Below are 22389 nucleotides of genomic sequence, written 5' to 3' on the forward strand. Positions count from 1 at the left end.
CATTAGTTGTGATTCAATATGACCAACAATCTTCCAAGTCACCTATATTGGCATACAACTCTGCACATTTTAACTGAGTTGAGAATCGACGGTTCACCTTGCCACATTTGTTGTACATCCGAATCATCTTCTAGACTGCATGCTTGGTATTGTGGTGGATTTATGCACGTAGGATATCTGTACACTAGATTTGTCACAATTCCATTGGAGGAGAAGTTGTAGTTTTCGTCCAATAACTTCATTCAATCTATCCAATATATATTTTGGATCAACTTTCACTACTTTCGCTCTATCACACTCAAATGTTGCCACCGACCGGGCCATTAAAATTCATCCATTTGCAATATACACACAAACTCTTTGCCTGATGATCCATTCTGCTTCCTAAATAATACATTATAATTAGTAATTAAACAAAAATGAATTGTAAAACTAATTAACTCCATAATATCATTATTTTTTAATTCAATTATGTATTATATTTTTAAAAAAATAGTAGAATAATCATTTATTTACAATTACAAAATTAGGCTATTTATTAAGAAACTTATTTACATTTTTAAGTAAGATAGTAACCTGTAATATCTTTTAATGAACAACGACTGTGGAACATCAATCATAAAAAATATTTAGAATAATTAAAAAATAATTTCAAATAAAAATAAACGTTACATATTAAAATTTTATTATAAATTCTAAGATATCAATATAAAATTAATAATATAAATTACATATTTCAAATATATTAAATAAATAATTTCTATTCATTCCATTTTATTCAAAAATATATTATAATTAAATATATTAAAAAATTAGCTAAAATCATTACTTCTGTTTATTATCAAAAAGGATCTTAAAAACTATAAGTATTTAGAAGGATTAAATATATTTAAAAACATTAAATTCTCCCACAACTACATTCCTAAATTTTTCTAACTTATGTTCCATTATTGGATAATTTTTAATGACTAAATTAGATAAATATGATTAAATAAATTAATTTGAAAATATTCTTATTCAAAAAAATTGCCTCTGCTTCATTTTTCTCCTGGTCCCAACTTCATACTTCAAATGTTCAATTTTAATTTATCTATATTATTAAAGAATAATCATATTCCTTGCAGCCTCTAATTCTATATTGCGAATAATGCTTTTGATGAGATATATACTTTAGTTAACACATAAGGTAAATTACATTAAATAATAATAGAGCTTATAATAAATGTACGGTGTATTTTATATTAGGTACCGTTTAAGTGACCCCAAAAAAATCCTTATGATTGAAAACAAAAATAAATGTTAATAACTATTTCACACTAGTTATTAAAAATTATAATTACTTAATATGACGAAACAATTAGCTATACTGTTAAGTGATTTTTTTAAATTTATAATTTATTATTTGGTTTGTCTAAATAATTATAATTTTTAAGATCCTCTTTAATAAATATTGCTTTCTCTAGGGTCCTCCTCTCTAATTTTTCCAACAAAAAAAAAACTCCTTTCTTTCATTATTATTAACCCCACAATCAGTACTCTTTTTATTAGGGAAATTTTGACACCATTTAGCTAGCTTTCATTGGCTAGATACAAGACTAGACTAAGTTCACACCCGGGGTTGTCAAACTCACGAGTTTAAGTAAACTCGTGACAGGTATGTAAACTCGAATTTATGAAATTCATACATGAAGTCACTATGCATAATCAAATAATAAAATAATTATAAATTTAATAAAATTATAACTTGGACTACTGATTTGGATTTTCAATATTTAAAGGTTTTTATAGTTAAATAATTAACTGTCTTCTACGCATGCTTTGATATGAATTTTACGTAATTTTAACAAAAATAATTTTATCGTTGTATATTAAAATTTTATGAGTGGGGAATATTATTCCATCAATTTTTCTTTAAATATTTAAGTATTTTTCATGACGTATTGACTGGCATAGGAGAAGTTTGATTACCATGCTCACAACCAAATATTATCTAACTAAATACATATTTAATTTGACTACATATTTACTCAAACACTATCTACTAAAAAAAGATATATATTTAATCAGATTATAAAAAAAAACTGTAATTTATTTTATATGACAATTAATTATATGTCTACATTTTTTTAATTAAAACAAACTCAACATGTAAAATAAGACTAAATAAAATTCTTATCCATCATTAGCAAAATACATATCAAAATTTAAAAAAAAAATAATCAAGAGAATGTACTTTAATCAGAAGAAAATTAAGCCTCAAGTTGAGATAAAACGTATACAATATTTGCAAAGGCCACACACCACCAACTTCACGTGAAATTGTGGAAAGAGAAAGAAGAACTGAAGGACCTGCAGATAAAATTCAATTCTTCACGCGAATGCCCTTATATATAGAGAAAGAAGAATTGAATTGTATGAAGAATTGAAGTTGAGATAAAACGTATTTACCTACTTCACGGGAATGCCTTACACATAGAGAAAGAAGAATGTGAGAAGTGAAGAGAAGCCTTCTGATGATGTGGGAATGGCGAATATCTTATATAAATAGAATTCATACTATACACTCACATGCAAAAACAAAGTACTCACGTGTGAGAGACATTGAATGACTACCTCATTGATGGGATATTTGGGGAAGGAGGAACACTTTGGTGTGTGGCTGGAAAAGGCAGAAATAATCTGGTCAAAAAATAAAAAAGCTGAAAAACGCATGGAACCCATATGGAGTGTAAGACAAATGTCTATATAGGGGGTCCCACTGAAGTTGTTCAGACCAAGAACAACTTTTATTTGTGATGTGGGTCCACTTGTTGACCAAGAACAACTTTCATATTTGGATGTGGGTCCACTGAAGTCGTTTTTGGCTTGAACAACTTCTGTACATTTAAACTCGTTATTGTCTGAACGATTTCAAGTGTAGTATCTGAGTAAATATTTTTACTGTTTGTTGTGTCTGGATAAAAAAGCCCCTAATAAGCTAATGAAGGCAGATGGAGGAAACGCCCATTTCTCGACTTTTGTTCCGTAGCTCTGTATCTTATTATTCTCTGATGAAATTTTATTTTTCAGCATTGATTTATTGGATATCCTTCGTGGGAATTTTTATAATTAATAAAAATTTTGAAAAAATATTACTCCTCCGAATCCTTAATATAAGATCCATTTAACTAATTTGATTAGATTAAAGAAGTTAGGTAAGTTAGTTAATTATAAGAAAAGTGACACATTTTTCCTAAAACACATAATCATTTTTCTTAATACCCCTCTCTCTCTTCTACTTGATTATTGTTGAGAGAGTATCCATGGGGGTAACTTAAAAAAATTGATAAATATGAGAAATGGGCCTTATATTTAGGACCAAAACCAACTCAAGAATTAGATCTTATATTAAAGACCGAAGGAGTAAAAAAATAAGTTGAGATTTTATATTAGGATAAAATCCAAATTCCAAACCCACAATTGTCTCTTACAAGAGTACTATATAAAAAACCATAATATTGATATAAAGGCACTCTTCGATAATTATTCATTACTTGTTTAATTGCTGAAAACGAGCAGTACAAGCATCACGTGCAATGTGGGGAAAAAATGGTGAAAAAATGACAATGATCGATTGATCATGATTAGATCAATGGGAGTTCCCTTAAACTCGGAGGCACGAGAATAAAGAATTTGAACCAAGCAGCTTTCAATTTATCCAATTCCTGGGAGTTGAGCATGCCACTGGGAGAGAGAAGACGCCATAGAGCAAGGAAGAAACGAGCCTGAAAAGACCTACATATTTAGATAGGGTTCGGCCTAATTGTAAACCAAAAATAAAGTGTAAATATTGCAATCTTTACCATTGAAACCCCACAAGAACGCACACCAGCAGCCAGGCAAACCATATCCTTTAGTACTCACAGCCTGAAATATAAAAAAGAAAGGGCCATTTAAGTCTAGATACATCAGAATTGAACTCGGGACACGCTTTAAGACTTAAATATACACATACCAATAGTAAGAGGGCACCGAGACCGAAGCATCCACTCATTGTTAAGCTGATAATTGAAGGTCCCTCCCAGCCTGCGGATCCAAAAGAAAACATTATCCTAGAACAAAAACTTTCTGAACATGGTATATTTACACTTCTCTGTCTCAACTGCTTATCACGAAGATCAAGGAATATGGACAACTGAACAAAGCACAAATTGGTCTTGGGTCTGGAAATGGCCAGGATCACAACGAATCAGAACGTTCTTATGACTGGCCATGAAAAACCGTCTCCTTACCAATGAAGAACGAATCAGACGGAGTATAGCCACTGAAGGAACTTGCGCACTACGCCATGCAGAACTGGAAAACCTAGATCACATCTTTCGACGCTGTCCCACTGCCTACACCTGCTGGAGGAAATCCATTCCACAGTCGCGCGTTCAAGAATTTTTCAAAAGCCCATCCAAGACTGGTCTTTGGAACCTCAACCCAAGGTGCATGGGCACTCACTGGCGCCTCTTTTTTGGCACCCCTTGCTGGAAATTATGGGATAATAGAAACAATGTATTTTCATGAATGAATCCTCTAACCCTGAGGAAATTATTATCTCTGTTTGTACTCTTGTCAATCACACAACTAATGCTAGTGAACTCCCCAGTTTTATAGGGTCCGTAGCTTAGATGTTGTACCGTTGTAAGCTATTTGTACATTTTGTTAATATATTCATTTCGATTCCAAAAAAAAAAAAAAAAAACTTTCTGAAGGTTCGTTTACTTCTGAGCGTGGGATTTTTTTTTGCCATACACGAACGTGGAATTTAATTATGCATCATTTACTAAGAAAAATAGGCTAGATACGCATTAAGCACGACACTTGTGGCACATCGGGGAGGGATGAAATAGGAATGGCAGCAATAAGTAGACATTGTGCATAAAATTCCGTTTTGTCACATCTGTTATTTGACATTTTGATGTGGACGTGCATCATGACGTATGGATTGAACCCAAAAAAGAAAGGCTAGAGCCTACGGAAAAAAAATTCATTTTTTTCCCCTTAAACTCACAGAAGAGATGAAAAAAACATTCTTAGGATAAGATTATATCATTAGCAAAGGACATTCAAAAGGAAATAAGAAAATAGGTCTAACATACCAATATAGGGTACCTCAAGGCTGTGAGCACAGGGTGTCACCAATAATGCAACAAAGAACATCAACAACACACTGTGCATCTGCATTAATAGAAATTCAGTTTCAATTAAGACCAAATAAAGAAAATGGTCCTTTGATCTCATATTGAACTTAATTCTTTGCAGATATCAAATTTCATCACATCAATATTATCGCTACATTGCCTTATAAAATAATATCCTCATATCAGTCCTCTCTATGGAGTCTATAAAAAGAAATATCGAATATACCTCACTTCAGGACTGTGTATACCGTAAAGTTTTCAATCATTTATTGAAGTAACAAAAGTTGACTGATTATATCTAATTAAGTTGATTATAACAAAAGTTGATGGTGGGCTGAAATTTGAAATTAATTAACCTTGGAGGAACCTTATTTCAAAAATTGGTCTATCCATGTATATTTTAGCCATACTGTTAATATGAGAAATGCCATATTACTGTAAATGTGAAAAGCAGATGACAATAATTGTTCCACAAGTTCAGAATATCCTAACCTCTTCTATGACGTTAAGATCAGGTGTAAAAATATTCGGCAAAACAAGGAACAGACGTTCCAATTGTTCCTATTACCAATCCAAGTAAAGCTCCAATAATCAGCAGTGACTTCAGCAGATTTTGAGCCTGTTTGATGTTGCAAAACCTTTAGAGGACATAGACAAACAGAGCCCATTTAAGAGCCAGATGCTGCACACAAATCAAGTCATGGTTTTCATGGACAAAGACAACTACTTTCAGGAAAAAAATGTTCGATATGACAAGTGTCACTCACTAAGACATGCAGTGAGATATTATACATACATTTGAAGTTTCAAACCTCACTAACCTTTACCAAACTTCGGCTGAAACCATATAGTAACTCGGGCATAAAAGACTGTGCAGTTTGAGAGAGTGGCTCCCCCCATACCACACACATGCTGTACATTTGAATCATAACCTAATTGTTGGTAGATTGAGAGTTAATATTAATTGGATAGACCTGCACCAGAGAAAGTTATGGCAAAAAACGAAGTAGAGTAACCATAAGCACTTTTGTGAGTAAAGCTAACCTGATTAGCTGCAACCGTATTAGTACCCATTGCTGTAGCAAAATATGTTATGAGAGAGTAAAACGCCACCTAAAAACACTAAAAAGTTTTCAGATGCGTATATCTTCAACATGGAAACCAATAGAGACACAGATTCAAGCAGGATCAGGCTAACCTTTGAGAACATGGTCACAAATACAGGTGCAGCAATCCCAAATATTTGCACACATTCAGAGGGTGATGGTATTGAGATGGCAAAAGAATTATATCCTTTCTTGTTTAGCGCTGCAACCATCATATAGGCTGCTACAATCTGTAAGGAGTCCGACAAATGAGGTTATTGTAAGAATGAGAAAGTGAATAAAAATAAAGAAAACGTCAGGCCAGATCTTGTTAAAAATGTTTATTTGACGTACTTGGGAAGCCAGCGTTGCCCATGCTGCACCTGCAAGACCATAGTTAAAAAAACTGCATAGGCCTATATGACCAATGCCGTTAACAACACTGGCAATGACCAAAGCCTTCAGAGGTCCCCATGAATTTTCATGCCAAGGCTAATGATCAGAGACAAAATTTTCTCAGAATGCAGCATAACAATATAAGTTACAGCTTAAGGTTAAACTAAAACTTCATCTACTAAAGAACATCTTTGTAGATACCAGCAATTTACATTGAGGATTTTCACTACTAAAAAACTACAGTAAAATGCATTCTACCAAATGTCTATGCCGTTTATAGAACAGGATGGCTAGTCTCGTGGTTGCCTTTACCTTTCATTAGTAGATGTAACAATAATAAAGTCAAATTTCTTGAAGGCTACTTCATAACAAAAAGTTTCTCCTTTCAAGTGCATGGGAAAACTTGTTTTCAACGCTTGTCAGACTGCGGTTGAGAAGGGATTAGACATGAAAGAACACATTTTCAAAATCATATTCTAGTGATGAAGCGAAATTCTGCTAAAAAACATGCAATTCACTGGATAAACATTGATGCTAAAGAGAAAGATGCACCATGCAAAGGTAATGCTTCTCTGCCACTGCATATAAAAGAGCACCGAGATACATTATCTTACAAATAGTTGAAAATAATGTTCAAAGATCATTATAACACAACAATCTTTACATGTTTTCAGGGTTCCATGCGATGAATAAAATACATGAGAAGAGGCGCACCTTGCACTCTGAGCAACCAGTCCATAGAGAACAGCAGGCCATGCTAAACCTCGAATCTATCAACAGAAATGCTCTTTTTTAGTCAAATATCTGAAAATCAACCTCAGAATTAGGTGTGAATGCACTGTCAGGCCGTAAGTTTAGAGACATGAATAGGAAGTATATGTAGACAGGGAAGGGAATCAACAGTGAAGAAATAAACAGGATTTATGAAAAAGAAGAAATAAACCTGAACATATTTGCTTGCCGCAGGTACAATTTGAATATTTTTTGGCCCAATAAAAACTGTAAATAAAAAATTATTGACCTCCCCACCAGAAAACATTATTAACTTCTGAAAATAACTAATGTTCATAATATATCTGTGCGCATTTGGATAATACAACATCTGGATTACTTACCAGTTAATGCCCATCCACCAAGAAATTGAGTAAACAAAAGCATCAAGGTTCCACATATCAGGCCAACAAAAAGTAAAACCGATATTTGGTGCTGCACTTCGTCTTTGTCCTGCATATTTTAGTTCAACCATCTCAGGTGAAAGTACAGTACAGAATTTAACAGAAAATGTCCACGTCATGTAATTTCCACATATTTTAACTCTTGGAGTTTATTCACCACAGCAAAATATTGACAGGGTGGCAACGGCATAAGATAAGACATTATTGAAGATTATGACGCAGAATCATCTTGCATTGTATATTTAGGACCAAGACCCAAAAATGATCACCCTAGCCCCCGACGACCGATGCATAGTACAGGAAAAGGCACATGAATAGGAGTGAGAATGAGTTTTTGTTATTAGGACATTGGCTATAGCTTAATATCATCACATGGATTATCACGTATTGCATTATATCCATCGGAGGTCCAAGAACTAACCCCTTTGGCAAGTGAAGTAGCAACCATGTTTGAAGTTGCAATGGAAAGGAACATGAACAGTAGATTCATGTTATCGCAAAACACCGTTCCCGGCCCTGCTCACCATTAGTGAAAATATAGGATTTAAATTCCGATCTTTGCCTATACCATTGAGCATTTCGAATCACTAAAAAAATATAGAAAAGAAAAGGGAGTAAGTTCCAGGGGTTGCCATTTTGAAATGCTACCTAAAGCAGCAAGCTCAGTTGAGCTTCCTCGACCAACCACAGCGGTTGAGATGAGACTCATCAACGGCGCACAGATCCAGAGCCCAGTGGCTGGTCCAGAAAACATGATAATCTCCTTTACTTGCGACAATATGCTCTGATTAGTCGATGCCTGTCTCTTGCTTACATCAACCTCCACTGCCACCTCTTCATCTTCGGACCACGAAACTGACTCGGAACTACAATTACACTTACTCCGAGCTTCTGGATTGCTTCCAGAAACTCCATCTCCGTTTTTAATGAAAGACCTTGCTAACTTACAATTACGAGTTTCCAACGGCGCACTGCGAAAACTGAGAGGAAAACCGGAGGTTGGAGAGGGAGAGTCGGAGAAGTTGAAGTGGAGAGAGGATTGAGATAATTGTCGGAAATTAGGATTTGAATGGGGATTGGGGAAGGGAGTGAAAGGGATTTGAGCTGCATTATGTTATGGTTTAGTTGTAACGTGAGAGTGTGGAGGAGTGGGGTGGGTGGAGAAGAAAAAGAAAGAAAATGGAGTTCGGTGAAGGAAAGCAACTAAATGATGCGTTGGTTGGGGAACGATGTCGTTAACCAAGTTGCCGTTGAAGTTTCCATTGTCGTCCAACTAACCTGCGTTCTTCCCTCGCGCGGCCATCAAATTTAAAGCCACTTCGCAGGTATCACGCGCGTGGCTTACCGAACTCAGGCTTGTGATCTTAGGGGATGTTTTATGGTTTTAAAAATGATTTTAAGCCCCTTAGAGGAATTCATGGAAGTGTTTTAAAGCAAATACACTATTAATCTATATCCAGAGTGTGTTTGGGATCACGATGAAGGTCTTCAAACTAACTTCTCCACTGGTAAAAACTGAAAAAAGTAACTTCTTATTTAAAAGAGATGTTTAGATTCACGGTGAAAATAAATGGACTTATACGGGAAATGGACTTTTTTTTCATAAGCTGCTGCCTTCAGCTTTTCCGTCTTCCCGCTCGCAACTTCTCCACTACACCCTTCGTGGGGCCCATGAGTGAGGGAGGAGAGAGAATACATTATGTGAGTTCTTTTTTTTTTTTTTAATCCAGCCAATTAGTTTTCAATATTTAAACAATTATTTTTTGAATAATAAAATCATTTTTTAAAAATAAATTATTTATTCTTTAAAAAATAACTATTTTATTTTTATAATTAATTTTAATTTTTCTCTACAATTATCACATTATAAGTATATAAAATAAATATATATTGTTTAATAAAGTATATGTCCTTTTCAGTCATTTTATATTCAAATTTATTTTTACATTTATCATCCAAACAAGTTTCAGCTTCTCAGACTGACATTTTTTCAAAACTCAATCTAAACATAAATCACATTACTCTATCTGACTTTTATTCAATCTGACTTCTGTAAAAGTCAAATTGAAAAAAAAAACTACTTCTGCCACTGCTATCCCAAACACACCTCATATTTCTCACTTCTCAGACGTAACCTAACATTTCCGAATCAACATTTGGAATCAAACAAATGCAGGTACATTGGGATTTGGTGAGAATAAAAGTATTTCAATGCCATAATCATTGTATAATAATAAATTAATGAATTAATACTTTTTTAATTTTTTAATAATGCCTCCATTCGTGCCATATCATTGCCATCTTGGACTTTTAACTTTGTCCCAAAGCTTTTTTTTCCTCCATTCGTGCCAATCATTGCCATCTTGGACTTTTAACTTTGTCCCAAAGCTTTTTTTTCCCCAGTGAGAATAGGAGGTACTAATTGCCCGAATCCATATCATTTATAAAAAGCTTTCATGTCTTTTTTTTTTTTAACATAAAAAGCTTTCATATCACTGTCTTACAAAACTATTCATTAAGTTATTATTGTCATGAAAGTAAGGAAAAAAAAAACGTTTATTATTCTAAAAATGAAAAGCTTCGTTAATTTATCTTTTTCAGTTATACCATCAACTATGCACCCATTATTATTTGCAAAGTGTCAATCGTGTCCTCACATTTAAAATTGCTGGGACATATGATTCATGTGGAATCATCTGTGTGCATTTAATCACATAGGGTGGAAAATAAGTTCTGTTCTGTTACGTGAATGATGAACTTGGAAGCAGTTTTGGTCAAAAAAAACTTGGAAGCAGTATAATTATATGTTTATAAATATAATGGGTTATGATTTTGACACAGCATTGGATTGTGGGGCTCCATATTTCCGTCTTTGCCTCTTTAATTGAAAGGCCCATCTCTTCAAAGCGGTTCCCTTCCCCAAAAGAAACTAGGAATAACGCAAACACGTTGTTGGATTATTTAGGGGGAAAAAACCCATGACGTGTCTGGACGATTTTTTTTTTAAATAACGGTTTCTTTGAAAACGTACCAAAGTATTTGTTGTTCGGCCCAGAGGGAAAAAAAAAGGAGGAAAATTGATTCTAAGTTCCTCTTTGACAAATTAATCGGGGAATGAGAACCGCAACAAATAAAAAGGTATAGGCTCCTCAAATACTAATAAGTGTGGTAAGGAAAATATCATACTGCTCTAACATATATTAATTACATATAACAGATCCTCACTTGCATATCATAGATCCTGATTACAAATAGTGAATACCTAGCTGTATATAGGATCTTGTTGCATGTTATGGATTCTAACTGCATGTCATTGATCCAAACTTACATTTTGTTGATTTTAATTGCATGTTGTGAATACATAGTTACATATGGTCTGTTATTGCATATCACAGATCTTAAGTGCATATAAATGATCTGAAGATGCATATTGATGATCCTAACTGCATATCTATATGCCTAGTTGTATATGAGACTTGATTACATATCACAGATCATAATTGCATGTTGCCGATTAATAATTGCATATGCTTGACTCTAATTGTATATTGCAAATGCCTAGTTGCATATGAGACCCTATTGCATGCCATGAATCCTAATTGCATATCATTAATCCAAATTTACATATTGCTAATTCTAATTGCATATATATATATATATATATTGCTACTTACATGAACAAAAAAAATTTGTGCAGAGCTTATAAACAAATTCTTATCTACAAGTACTGATTGCATATGACGGATTCTGCCTCCGTCATGTTAGTTTGTACATAAGAATTTATTCATAAATATTGTATAAAGAAATTTGATGTGAACAAAGTAGCATATATGCAATCAAAATCAGCAATATGCAATTTTGAATATATGATATACAATAAGAATTAGTAATATGCAATAAGATCTCATATGTAACTACGTATCTGCGATATGCAATTAGAAGTAAGCATATGCAACTTTAGATCAGTAATATCACATATGCAATTAGGATTCATGATATGCAATAAGGTCTCATATATAACTAGACATCCATATATACAGTTAAAATAACCAATACGCAACTTGGGATCAATCGTATGCAATTAGAATCTATGATATGCAACAAGACACTATATGCAATTAGATATTTACAATATGTAATTAAAATCAGTAATATGCAAGTTTAGGTCAACTATATGTAATTAAGATATGTAATATGCAATAAGACCCCATATGCAACTAAGTATTCACCATATACAGTTAGGACCTGTGATATGCAAGTGAGGATCCATCATATGCAATTAGTATCTGTTAGGGCAATATAGTCTTTTCTTACCATACTTACTGACATTTGAGAGGCTCACACTTTTAAATTCATTGCAAATCACATTCCCTACTTAATTTGTAAAGGAGGAACTTTTAACCAATTTCCCCAAAAAAAAAAAAAAAGAGGTCTCGCTTCACTTTATTCATAAAAAATATATGATTATATACTCGAGTAAGACATTGGCAAAGATGTTATATCATTATTTCAATTTATCCATTAATAAGATGTTAAACCATTATTTCAATTTATCAATTAATACTTGGAAAAATTAGAAAAAAAAGCCTTCATAAGAAATTTTATTAATGAGATGAATCTAAATCAAAATACCGGTACTTTGCGTTAAACAGGATAAATTTTATTTTCTTTCATTTCATGTTATAAAAAGAATTATATTTGTTGTCCGAACTTTGTAATTCAAGAGGTTCTTGGGAACAATCAAAAACACTTGTATGCAAGTTAAAATAAAACTTCTCTGATATATTTATTTTATATATTTTAAAAACATGGTTTGATTTTTATTTAAATACTGACACCAAGTCTCTTCTTTTAATGTTTCTTAAACGTAAATTTAAAATAATGAGCGTGTAGATTATGATAAAACAATAAATAAATTATATCACCTACAGTCTTAATTATAAGAACTAGTTGACTAATTTGAGGAGATTAAAGAAATAAATTAAGTTAGTTATTTGTAATAAATATGTGTTGTCTTTCCTAAAATACCCTTGTTAATCAAGTGTGTTAGCTAGAACTATAATTATTAAACATACTATCTTGGAATAAAATCTATAAATATTAGAGACAAAGTAGATTAAGATCTTATATTTAAGATCAAAATAAAAATTAAATAAAATCTTTTATTAAAGACAGGTGCAGTATCTGTTATGGAGTTCTTGTGAGATTACCGGTCTTTTTATTGGAAAGATTTTTATTTTTTTATTTTTTCTGGCTTGAGAAAATGTATCACAGGCCCTTTTTGCCCCCTTTTGTTTTTTTGTTGTCCGTCCTTGCTGGAATTATAGAATATCCCTCTCACGCATACATAACACAGTCAAATCGAGAACCGAATCGTTACCAGAGAAATATGTGGTCCAATTGTTTTGGAACCACACGATTCACGCGGACATTTTATAACATTATTTCCCACTCAGCTATGCGAGAATCCCTCCTACGTTCAAGGTTCAGAAAATATGTGGGCGATTTTTTTTCCCGGAAAAAAAAAAAATCCATTTCGGTGTACCCACTCAATGACAGAATTTCGATCCTTCGCCCGTGAAAATAAAAACAATTTTCAAATGTACGTATTTCTTCCTAATTAAAAATAAGAATTAGACTTTTTTTATGGTCCTTTAATATAATTTTTATTTTGATTTTTATACTTCTTCATAAGTTAGTTATTTGAGAAAATTTGAGAAAATTAAAAAAATTAATTAATTTAGTTATTTGCTATAAATAGTTGTTGTCTTTCTTATAATAACTTTGTTAATCATACATATTAGTTAGAATTACCATTTGATAAAATATTTAACATGTGTAACTATTATAAAGACTACTTTAGAAAAAATATATAAATATAAAAAACAAATGGGATTAAGGTTTTATATTTAGAATCAGATTAAAAATTAAATAAACTCTTATAATAAGAAACGGAGGTATTAGTTTGTGTGCAGGTTTTTTACAATAATTTTTCCCGAAATTAACGTTTTTGAAAAAAAATTGCGAGGGCATTATGCCTTTGAATCTTTGATGCCCTTCCACGCGTTATCACTCTACCTCTGATCAGCGGGGGTACCACCAGATGTATAAGATGGTTTAGTTGTTTTTTTGGTCAACAACAATATTGCTTTATTCTACTTTCACATTACTTTTTATTCAAATACTACCTCCGGTCTTAATTATAAGAGCTAATTAACTAATTTGAAGAAATTAAGAAAAGAAGTTAAGTTAGTTATTTGTCATAAATAGGTGTTGTCTTTCCTGAAATATCCTTGTTAATTAAGTGTATTGGCTAAAACTATTATTATTGGAAGGACTATCTTGGAAAAAATGTATAAATATTAGAAACAAAGTGGATTGGGATTTTATATTTAGGACCAAAATAAAAGTCAAACAAGGTTATATATTATGTAAAAATATGAAAATTTTGTGTAAGACACAGTTAAAAACATGAACAAGATAATTAGAATGGGTATGTTGTGTAAAAATATACTACCTCTAGTCCTTAATATAAGACCCTATTTGGTTTTTATTTTAGTCCTAAATATAAGAACCCAATTCACTTTGTCTCTCATATTTATACATTTTTTTTAAAGTAGCCCTTCTAACAATGATAATTCTAGTCAATACATTTAATTAGCAAGGATATTTTAGGAAAGACAACACCCATTTAAGACAAATAACTGATTAAACTTACTTCCTTAATCTTCTTAAATTAGTCAATTGACTCTTATAATTAAGACCGAAGGTAGTAAGTTTTATAAAAATCATGAGAATAACACACATATATATGAACAAAATAAAGCTGAACATGTAATTTTGCTCTTGTTAAAGCATGCATGATAAATATACGTGCACGCGCGCGTGCGGACCTTGTGATCCAATAATGCTAAACTCTTCCCACAGTCTTGTAAGTGCCATTCTTTGCCATGTGGAATGGGTATGTGAGTTATCCCCCCCCCCCCCCCCCCAAAAAAAAAACACGTTATTTTTATCTTTCCAGTAATAGCTCTCCTTTGAAATATCGTGACATGAATACACACTAAAATGCATATATTTTGTCATTTTTCGTATAACTATGAAGGTTAATGACATTTTGAATAATAAAATTTTTAACAAAAATTTAAATAGTCTATAAATATTGATTAAGCAGTAAATTAATTAAGTTGATTCAGGCGGTAAGGATAAGGTAGATCATGTGCGTAGATCAAAATACATACGTATATATATATTCTTTCATGTCACATGAGAAGATTGGCAAAATATTCATGGGACTTTATGTCGCATTAGAGCCATAACTGATTAATCAAGGCTTTTTTATAGCCCATAGGGAGACATTATAAAGTAAGATTTTGCTGATCTCATCTAATCAATTATTAAACAGTACAGCTAATAAGTCGGTGTGTGCACAGACTTGTATATATTAACAACTTTAATGAACAGATCAAGATTCTATAGTTTCATATGACCAAGCATTACCTGTGATCTTGATATAAGACCCAGTTGATTTATTTGAGAAAATTAAAAAAAGTTAACAAATTATCTTAAAATACTTATATTTATCTTCTTTTTCAAACTAATACACGATCGCTTTTATAAGTTGATGTATATAATCTAATAATAAACGTAAATATTTTATAGAAATCATGTAGTATATATTATAATTAAATAATTTAGCAACTTTCTTAATATTTTTAAATTAATCAACTGAGTCTTATATCAGTTTAAGAAATAGTAGTGCTGCCGTTTATACAGAAATGATCGAACAAAAAGAAACACGGGCTTGAGTTGAAAAGACAGCACCGTGATCAACATATATAATACGACATTGGAATATACGATTGAAACTTATCTCCAGTTGTAGAATAAAGGGGAAATTAAAGAATGAAAGAAAACAGATCAACATAAATTAATGAACTTGGAAATGTATACATATATATCAAGGATATTAAGAAAATATGAAACCCTCTCAGAGAATATAGTTGACTCTCAAGTGTTGGAGAAATATTCAAGTGAACACGCGCATAACGCTTTGTCAGCTGGCAGCCATGCAAACAGCTAACTATAATGAAGTCATTTTTACCAATAAGACTCAGAGACCTGTTAGCAAGTTCTATATAATGCTCCCCCACTTTCTCTCCAAAACTCACGAATCAGCCAGGCGCATTAATTAATTTACATGTGGCATCATTACTACTTTTGAGTGTTGTGTTTGGCATTCACATAGATATCTCTTTTGATTAGGCTATATACGGTAGGTCTAAATTAAAGCAGAAGAGGAATTAGAAGTAATGGCGAGCTTATTGGGAACGATTCTGAAGCACCCAGAAGAAATATACCCAATGTTGAAGATGAAGATGGTGATAAGGAAAGCAGAGAAGGTCATTCCTGATCAGAAACCACATTGGGTTTTCTGCTACACCATTCTTCACAAGGTCGCTCGAAATTTTGCCCTCACCATTCAGCACCTTGATTCCCAGCTTCGTGATTCTGTGAGTTTCTTCTTATTTCTTCATGTTTTCTACTGCGCTAGCTTTTCATTATTCTCCTCTTTTCTGGGATATGGCTGTTCCAGATCCTTCAGCATAAAGCCATCAGGCACGTTCATACTCCTGTCTTTGAATTGGTGCTTGTGAGAAAGTCATCTATCTATCTTTAAGAACCAGAATATCTGTTGGTTCCATGGTTTCTAGCATTGCAAATTACAATTAATTAGGTCAAGCAAGCAGCTAAAACTACTAACTCTGGTCCTTAATATAAGACCTTATTTGACTTTTATTTTAGTCCTAAATATAATACTCCAATTCACTTTGTCTCTTATATTTATGTATTTTTTTTCCAAGATAATCCTTCTAATAATGGTGGTTTTAGCCAATACACTTAATTAGTAAAGATATTTGAGGAAAAATAATATTTATTTATGACAAATAATCAACTTAACTTATTTCCTTAATCTCCTCAAATTAGTCAACTAGCTTTTATATTAAGAACAGGAGCTAGTATTTTGTTTTCATTTATAAATGTTTTTTTTTTTGATGTGGCAGATACTCGTATTTTATTTGGTTCTAAGAGCCTTGGATACCGTCGGTACGTTGCTTTCATCATTTAATCCTTGTGATTGTAACCCTTTATGTATATCTTAAATATATAATTGGATGACTTTAAATGGAAATACTGCCCGCGCGCGCGCACACACACACATATATAAAATTAAGTACTACGTAAATAACCTCATGCAATGATATTATAATTTGGCATGCATGCAGAGGACGATACAAGTTTGCCTTCAAAAGTGAGAATACCTATTTTGGAAACATTCCATCTCCGCATAGCTGATCCCCGCTGGAGTTTTTCATGTAAGAGTTCTAAGACTCCTGTCTAGCTAGTAAATTACTGAAATCTAATATCTAATGCTCATTAATTATAAATTTCAAGATTTCGTACGTATTATAAAATATATTGTTTTTGCTAATGGAAAGGTGGAACCGGAGATTGTAAGATTCTTATGGAGCAATTTCATCATGTTAGAACGGCCTTCCTTGAGCTTAAAAGAAGGTACATTCATTATTCATTAATAATTATCCATGAAATATAATAGAGTCAAATGTTTTTTCCTCTGAAATATTTATTAATTATGTATTTATATATTCCTGTTGGAATAATGAGTAATTATTAATAAGCATGCAGTCATCAGGATGTGATTAGGGAAGTTACCAGACAGATGGGAGCTGGAATGGCAAAATTTATTTGCAAGGAGGTAATTACAGAACCTATCTCGCTCACTTTTGCATATTTATTTATATAGTAAATAATCTGGGAAAAATTGTTGCAGATAGAGACAATAGAAGATCTGAATGAGTACGCTCATTACGTAGCAGGGTTGGTAGGGTTAGGACTTTCTAAGCTCTTTTATGCTTCTGGGACAGAGGATTTAGCTCCTGAATCTCTTTCCAATTCAATGGGTTTACTCCTTCAGGTGTGTGTATATATATATGTATGTATATATAAATTATTAATTAATTATATTCCACATTTTGTAACCTCTCTTCCTTTGTTTATGTTTCCGCGAGAGAAGATTAATTCAAATTTCCTATTTCAATACTAAATTAATTCAATTGCAATGGAATTATTGTAGAATGCAAATATCATTCGTGATTATTTGGAAGATATTAATGAGATACCAATGCCACGCACGTTTTGGCCTCGTCAAGTTTGGAGTAAATATGTGCACAAACTCGAGGTATATGTATATATAATAATGGCTCTCCTAAAAATTAATTTATTTTTCCTGTATTTTTAAAAATGGATAAAATATATGAGTGTGTGTGTGTGTGTACGTAGGACCTGAAAGAGGAGAACAACTCGAAGAAGGCGTTGCAGTGTTTGAACGAAATGGTCACAAATGCTTTGGTTCACGTACCACATTGTCTCAAATACCTGTCTGCTTTGAGAGATCCTGCTATTTTCAGATTCTGTGCTGTTCCTCAGGTTTCATAAAATCTCTTCTTAATTTTCTCGAATATTCTTATAATTTTCTTACACATTTTTTGCTTTGTCTCTAATCATCTGGGAGCTTAATTGATCCACAAAATTATTCATTACTGTTTCGTGACGTTCTGATATATGTATATGCATCTCGTGAATGTTTCTTAGTAATTGTGTGAGTGAGAGAGATCAGCGTTGACTTTGACTTTGGCCCTCACTTGTGACAATATATGGACAGGTCGTGGCCATTGGAACCCTCGCTTTGTGCTACAACAACATTGATGTTTTCAGAGTTGCTTTGAAATTGAGACGCGGTGCGTACACACACAGATAATGCGAATTTCCCTATATTTTAATTTATTCTACCTTCTGTATTTAGTATAAGAGTTCGATAATTAATTTAAAATTATTAAAAAATTAGTTTGATTGGTTATTTATAACAATATATGTTTACTTTTTAAAATTATCTTATCATGTATATTGAAATTACTTGTTGTACTCATCAAAAAAAAGAAATTACTTGTTGGTGAGAATCCTTTACATATAATAGAAATATTTTGGAGAAAAAATATAAATATGAGAGATAGAGTTTATTGAGGTCTTGTATTTATAATTAGATTCAACCCCAACTAACTCTTATATTAAGAACAGGAGGTATGAAGTACTACCTTTGATCTTTAATATAAGAGTTAGTTGACTAATTTGAGTATATTAAAAAAATTGGTTACATTAGTTATTTGTAATAAATAAATGTTATTTTTTTTAAAATATCCTTGTTAATCAAGTGTATTAGCTAGAACTACTATTATTATAAGGATTATGTTAAAAAAATGAATAAGTATGAGAGATAAAAATGATTGAGGTCATATATCTAGGATCAAAATAAAAATCAAATGAACTCTTATATTAGGAAACAGAGCTAGTATTAAATATACGGATGTATAATGTACACACAATATGCTGGCTTTTTTTGTGTTTGGGGTATGAATAGATTATTCTGTGTGCGGTTAGGTCTGACGGCTAAACTCATCCACCAAACAAGAACAATGTCGGATGTCTATGATGCTTTTTCACAATTCACTTCCATTATGAAAGCTAAGGTATAATTCATCTTTATTTATTTAATTCAAGTTGATAGAATTGAATTGTTCAGTTCTGTCTTTTATGTTATATTGAACTCTTTACTGAAGTGTAAATGAATATAGGTTGAGCCGGACGATCCTAGTGCCTCAACTACGCTGAGCAGGATAGAAGCAATTCAGCAAATTTGCAAGCAACAGAATTCTAAAACTCCAAAACAACAAAGGTCTTAACTTAAATCCCTTTACTAGTTACTTACACTTTCATTATTATTAGCTAACTACTCCTCCGATCCTTAATATAAGACCCATTTAACTAATTTAATTAGATTAAGGAAGTTAGGTAAGTTAGTTAATTATAAGAAAAGTGACACATTTTTCCTAAAATACCATAATCATCTTTTTTAATACCCCCTCTCCCTCTTCTATTTGATTATGGTTGAGGGAGTATCTATAGGGGTAATTTAGAGAAAATTGATAAATATGAGAAATAGGTCTTATATTTAAGACCAAAACCAACTCAAGAATTGGGTCCTATATTAAGGACCGGAGGAGTATATACGTTTCTCTTACCTTCTCTATCTTTTTCATTTTAGGGAACATTGCAAGGTCAACAAAGAGTTAGGATATCATTCACCGCAGGCGAGAAGTTCATCATTATTTTTGGATTGGATTTCAAATTTTATATTATTTTATGAATTATGGTTATTAAAATTTAAGCAAACATTTGGTAACAAAATTGCATCCAAATCTGCAGGGGGTTGCAATATATGTTGCCATATGCTTGGCATTTGCATATTTATACTCCAGCGTGCTCAATATATACTGTAAGTTCATTCATTCTCATTGGAGTCTGATTTTAATATTCCTTTTTATATTATTAAAATTGATAATGACGTTGATATTCTGGTGATCCATCCTGATTGTACGTTATGATTAAATTGATATATTTTTTCCTGGTGGAATTTATAAATTGATTTAAACAATTGGATTTTGAATGCAGGACTTGTTGTCTTCTTAGGCCCATTTACAAAGCCCTGAAGAATCCTATCCATCATGGAGTTGTTGTCTTCTTAGGCATAGTTGTCAGAAGCCTATGTTATCCATTTTTTAAAAAAAAATCAATACTAAGTTATCTTACATGCAATTATGTTTTTGTATTTTTATATTGTTTCGGAAGATTAAATCCATGAATCTTTGTGTAATTTCATGAGCTAGATTCATAAATTATTATGTTGCAAAATCTATAAATTTATTGGCCCCTTCACCTTCTGTGACCAAACATTTGTATATTAAGTGTTCAATATCAAAATAAATAAATAAATAAAACCCTCATACTGTAAATTAAAAACCAATGAACTGTCAGTCTAGAAACAAACTATTAAATATAAATAATACAAAAGCTGCGACTTCATCTATAGAATGAGTGGATGACAAATCAATGCTCCATCGTAATAGCAAAGCAATGAAATTGCGTCTTTTTATGGAAAATTAACAAGTGCATTGTCATTAAAAAGTTAGGAAAATCGCAAAAAAAAAATCCTAAAAATTATATACAGGAACCAATTTATAAAATTTGTTATCATTTGTTTATATTATTTTCAAAACCAATACTGATGTTATAATAGGTTTTATTTGTAATATTTTTATTTCTAAGATTGTTTTTTTTTTTTGCAATTTTTTCTTGAAATTTTCTTGATATCTTAAAAAATTTGGCAAACAAACAAATATGATGATTAATTTGTACAATCAATGTTAAAAGACTAACAATTAAGGCCTTGTTTAGAATCATGATTATAAGAAGATTTTATGTATATTGAGATAAAATTTTTCTCACATAGTTATTTCAGACCTATTTGGCAGTGTTCAAAAACATTTATAAATATATTTCATATAAGTTGAAATAAGACATTTTTATATATTTATTTTGTATTCTGTATATTAACTGAAAAGCTATTTATGAATTATTTCAAAAAATCCTAAATTGGGGAGGAGATAGAAGGATCAGATAGTCAACTCTGATAATAAATTACGAGTAGTTTACTAGAATGCGTCTACTCGGCCACCTACTTAATTAAGATTTAACTTTCAAAGTGGGGGAGATGTCCTTATCCAAGCACTGATTATTGACGATGACATCATACATACTTACTCTAGTTGTCTATACTGGGCATCTATCGCAAGGGGTAAAGGAAAATCGTGGCCCTCAGTATACGCCAGTTCTCGTGGACGATCGTTTTGTGTAGTATTTAATGAGTTATTCCAAAACTACCCTTTCAACCATATTCTCCCGTAATATTATTTTCAGTTATAATTATAAGATTTTGTTTTTAAACTATAAGTGAGATCTTATAATTAGGATCAAAGGTAGTATGAAAATATTTGATCAATGGGGAAGTGATTCAATTTTAATATTATCTCTAATCCTAATTATAAAATATCATTTATAATTTACAAATGAGATCTTATAATTAAAATAAGAAATAGTGTATAACTTTAACTACCTTGTGTTAGTTATGATAAATTAGTTAAACGTGATTTATGTACAACTATAAATGAAAGGCGATTCACATGCATCCCTAATCACACACCCACTTCACTTTACTACCTTCTTCTTCTTTTTTTTTCACTAGCACTTCACTTTACTCCCTTCGACCATAGTATCCAAAGCTTTCTTTATAAGAATCATTTCTACACATGTTAATCTAAATAAATAAGCCTTCAGGTAACTGAAACGCAGCTTCATACATAAGACCTGTTTAGAATACTTTATAAGAAGTTTATAAACTGTTTTTTAATAGTAACTTATAGGATACGAGACAAATATATAAGAAAAATTTTATTTCAATTTATATAAAATATATTTATAGAAAATTTTCACCATTTTACCGAATAGGGCTATAATGGACCCCATCGTCTCCCTGCGAAGGAGTAGTGGCAGTTTAAACAATAATAATCAGTCACATCTCTCCAGCTGTCA

General features: G+C 31.8%; 1 protein-coding gene and 1 pseudogene across 1 annotated transcript; one reads left to right on the top strand and one right to left on the bottom strand.

The window, feature by feature from the left end:
- Positions 1–3584: 3584 nt before the first annotated feature.
- LOC114744181 (protein DETOXIFICATION 46, chloroplastic-like) lies at positions 3585–8754 on the bottom strand (annotated as a pseudogene).
- A 7382-nt stretch (positions 8755–16136) lies between these two features.
- Positions 16137–21655, top strand: LOC114744191 (squalene synthase 1-like). Its single transcript, XM_028932383.1, has 14 exons — positions 16137–16337; positions 16890–16932; positions 17112–17201; positions 17325–17400; positions 17533–17602; positions 17678–17821; positions 17981–18085; positions 18187–18333; positions 18569–18644; positions 19342–19430; positions 19536–19636; positions 20006–20051; positions 20167–20236; positions 21567–21655. The coding sequence occupies exons 1-14, from the start codon at positions 16137–16139 to the stop codon at positions 21653–21655; spliced, it is 1347 nt and encodes a 448-aa protein (XP_028788216.1).
- Positions 21656–22389: the final 734 nt, after the last annotated feature.

The sequence above is a fragment of the Neltuma alba genome, unplaced genomic scaffold, assembly GCF_004799145.2.
Source record: "Neltuma alba isolate B1F8T4 unplaced genomic scaffold, ASM479914v2 tig00004281_pilon, whole genome shotgun sequence".
Taxonomy (NCBI): domain Eukaryota; kingdom Viridiplantae; phylum Streptophyta; class Magnoliopsida; order Fabales; family Fabaceae; genus Neltuma; species Neltuma alba.

Excerpts from the sequence above, each read along its gene's own strand:
- LOC114744191 (XM_028932383.1), top strand. The coding sequence starts at position 16,137 with ATGGCGAGCTTATTGGGAACGATTCTGAAGCACCCAGAAGAAATATAC. Across the intron at positions 18,086-18,186 it reads AATATGTGCACAAACTCGAG|GACCTGAAAGAGGAGAACAA; the intron begins GTATATGTATAT and ends GTGTGTACGTAG. Across the intron at positions 20,052-20,166 it reads TAGGATATCATTCACCGCAG|GGGGTTGCAATATATGTTGC; the intron begins GCGAGAAGTTCA and ends CCAAATCTGCAG.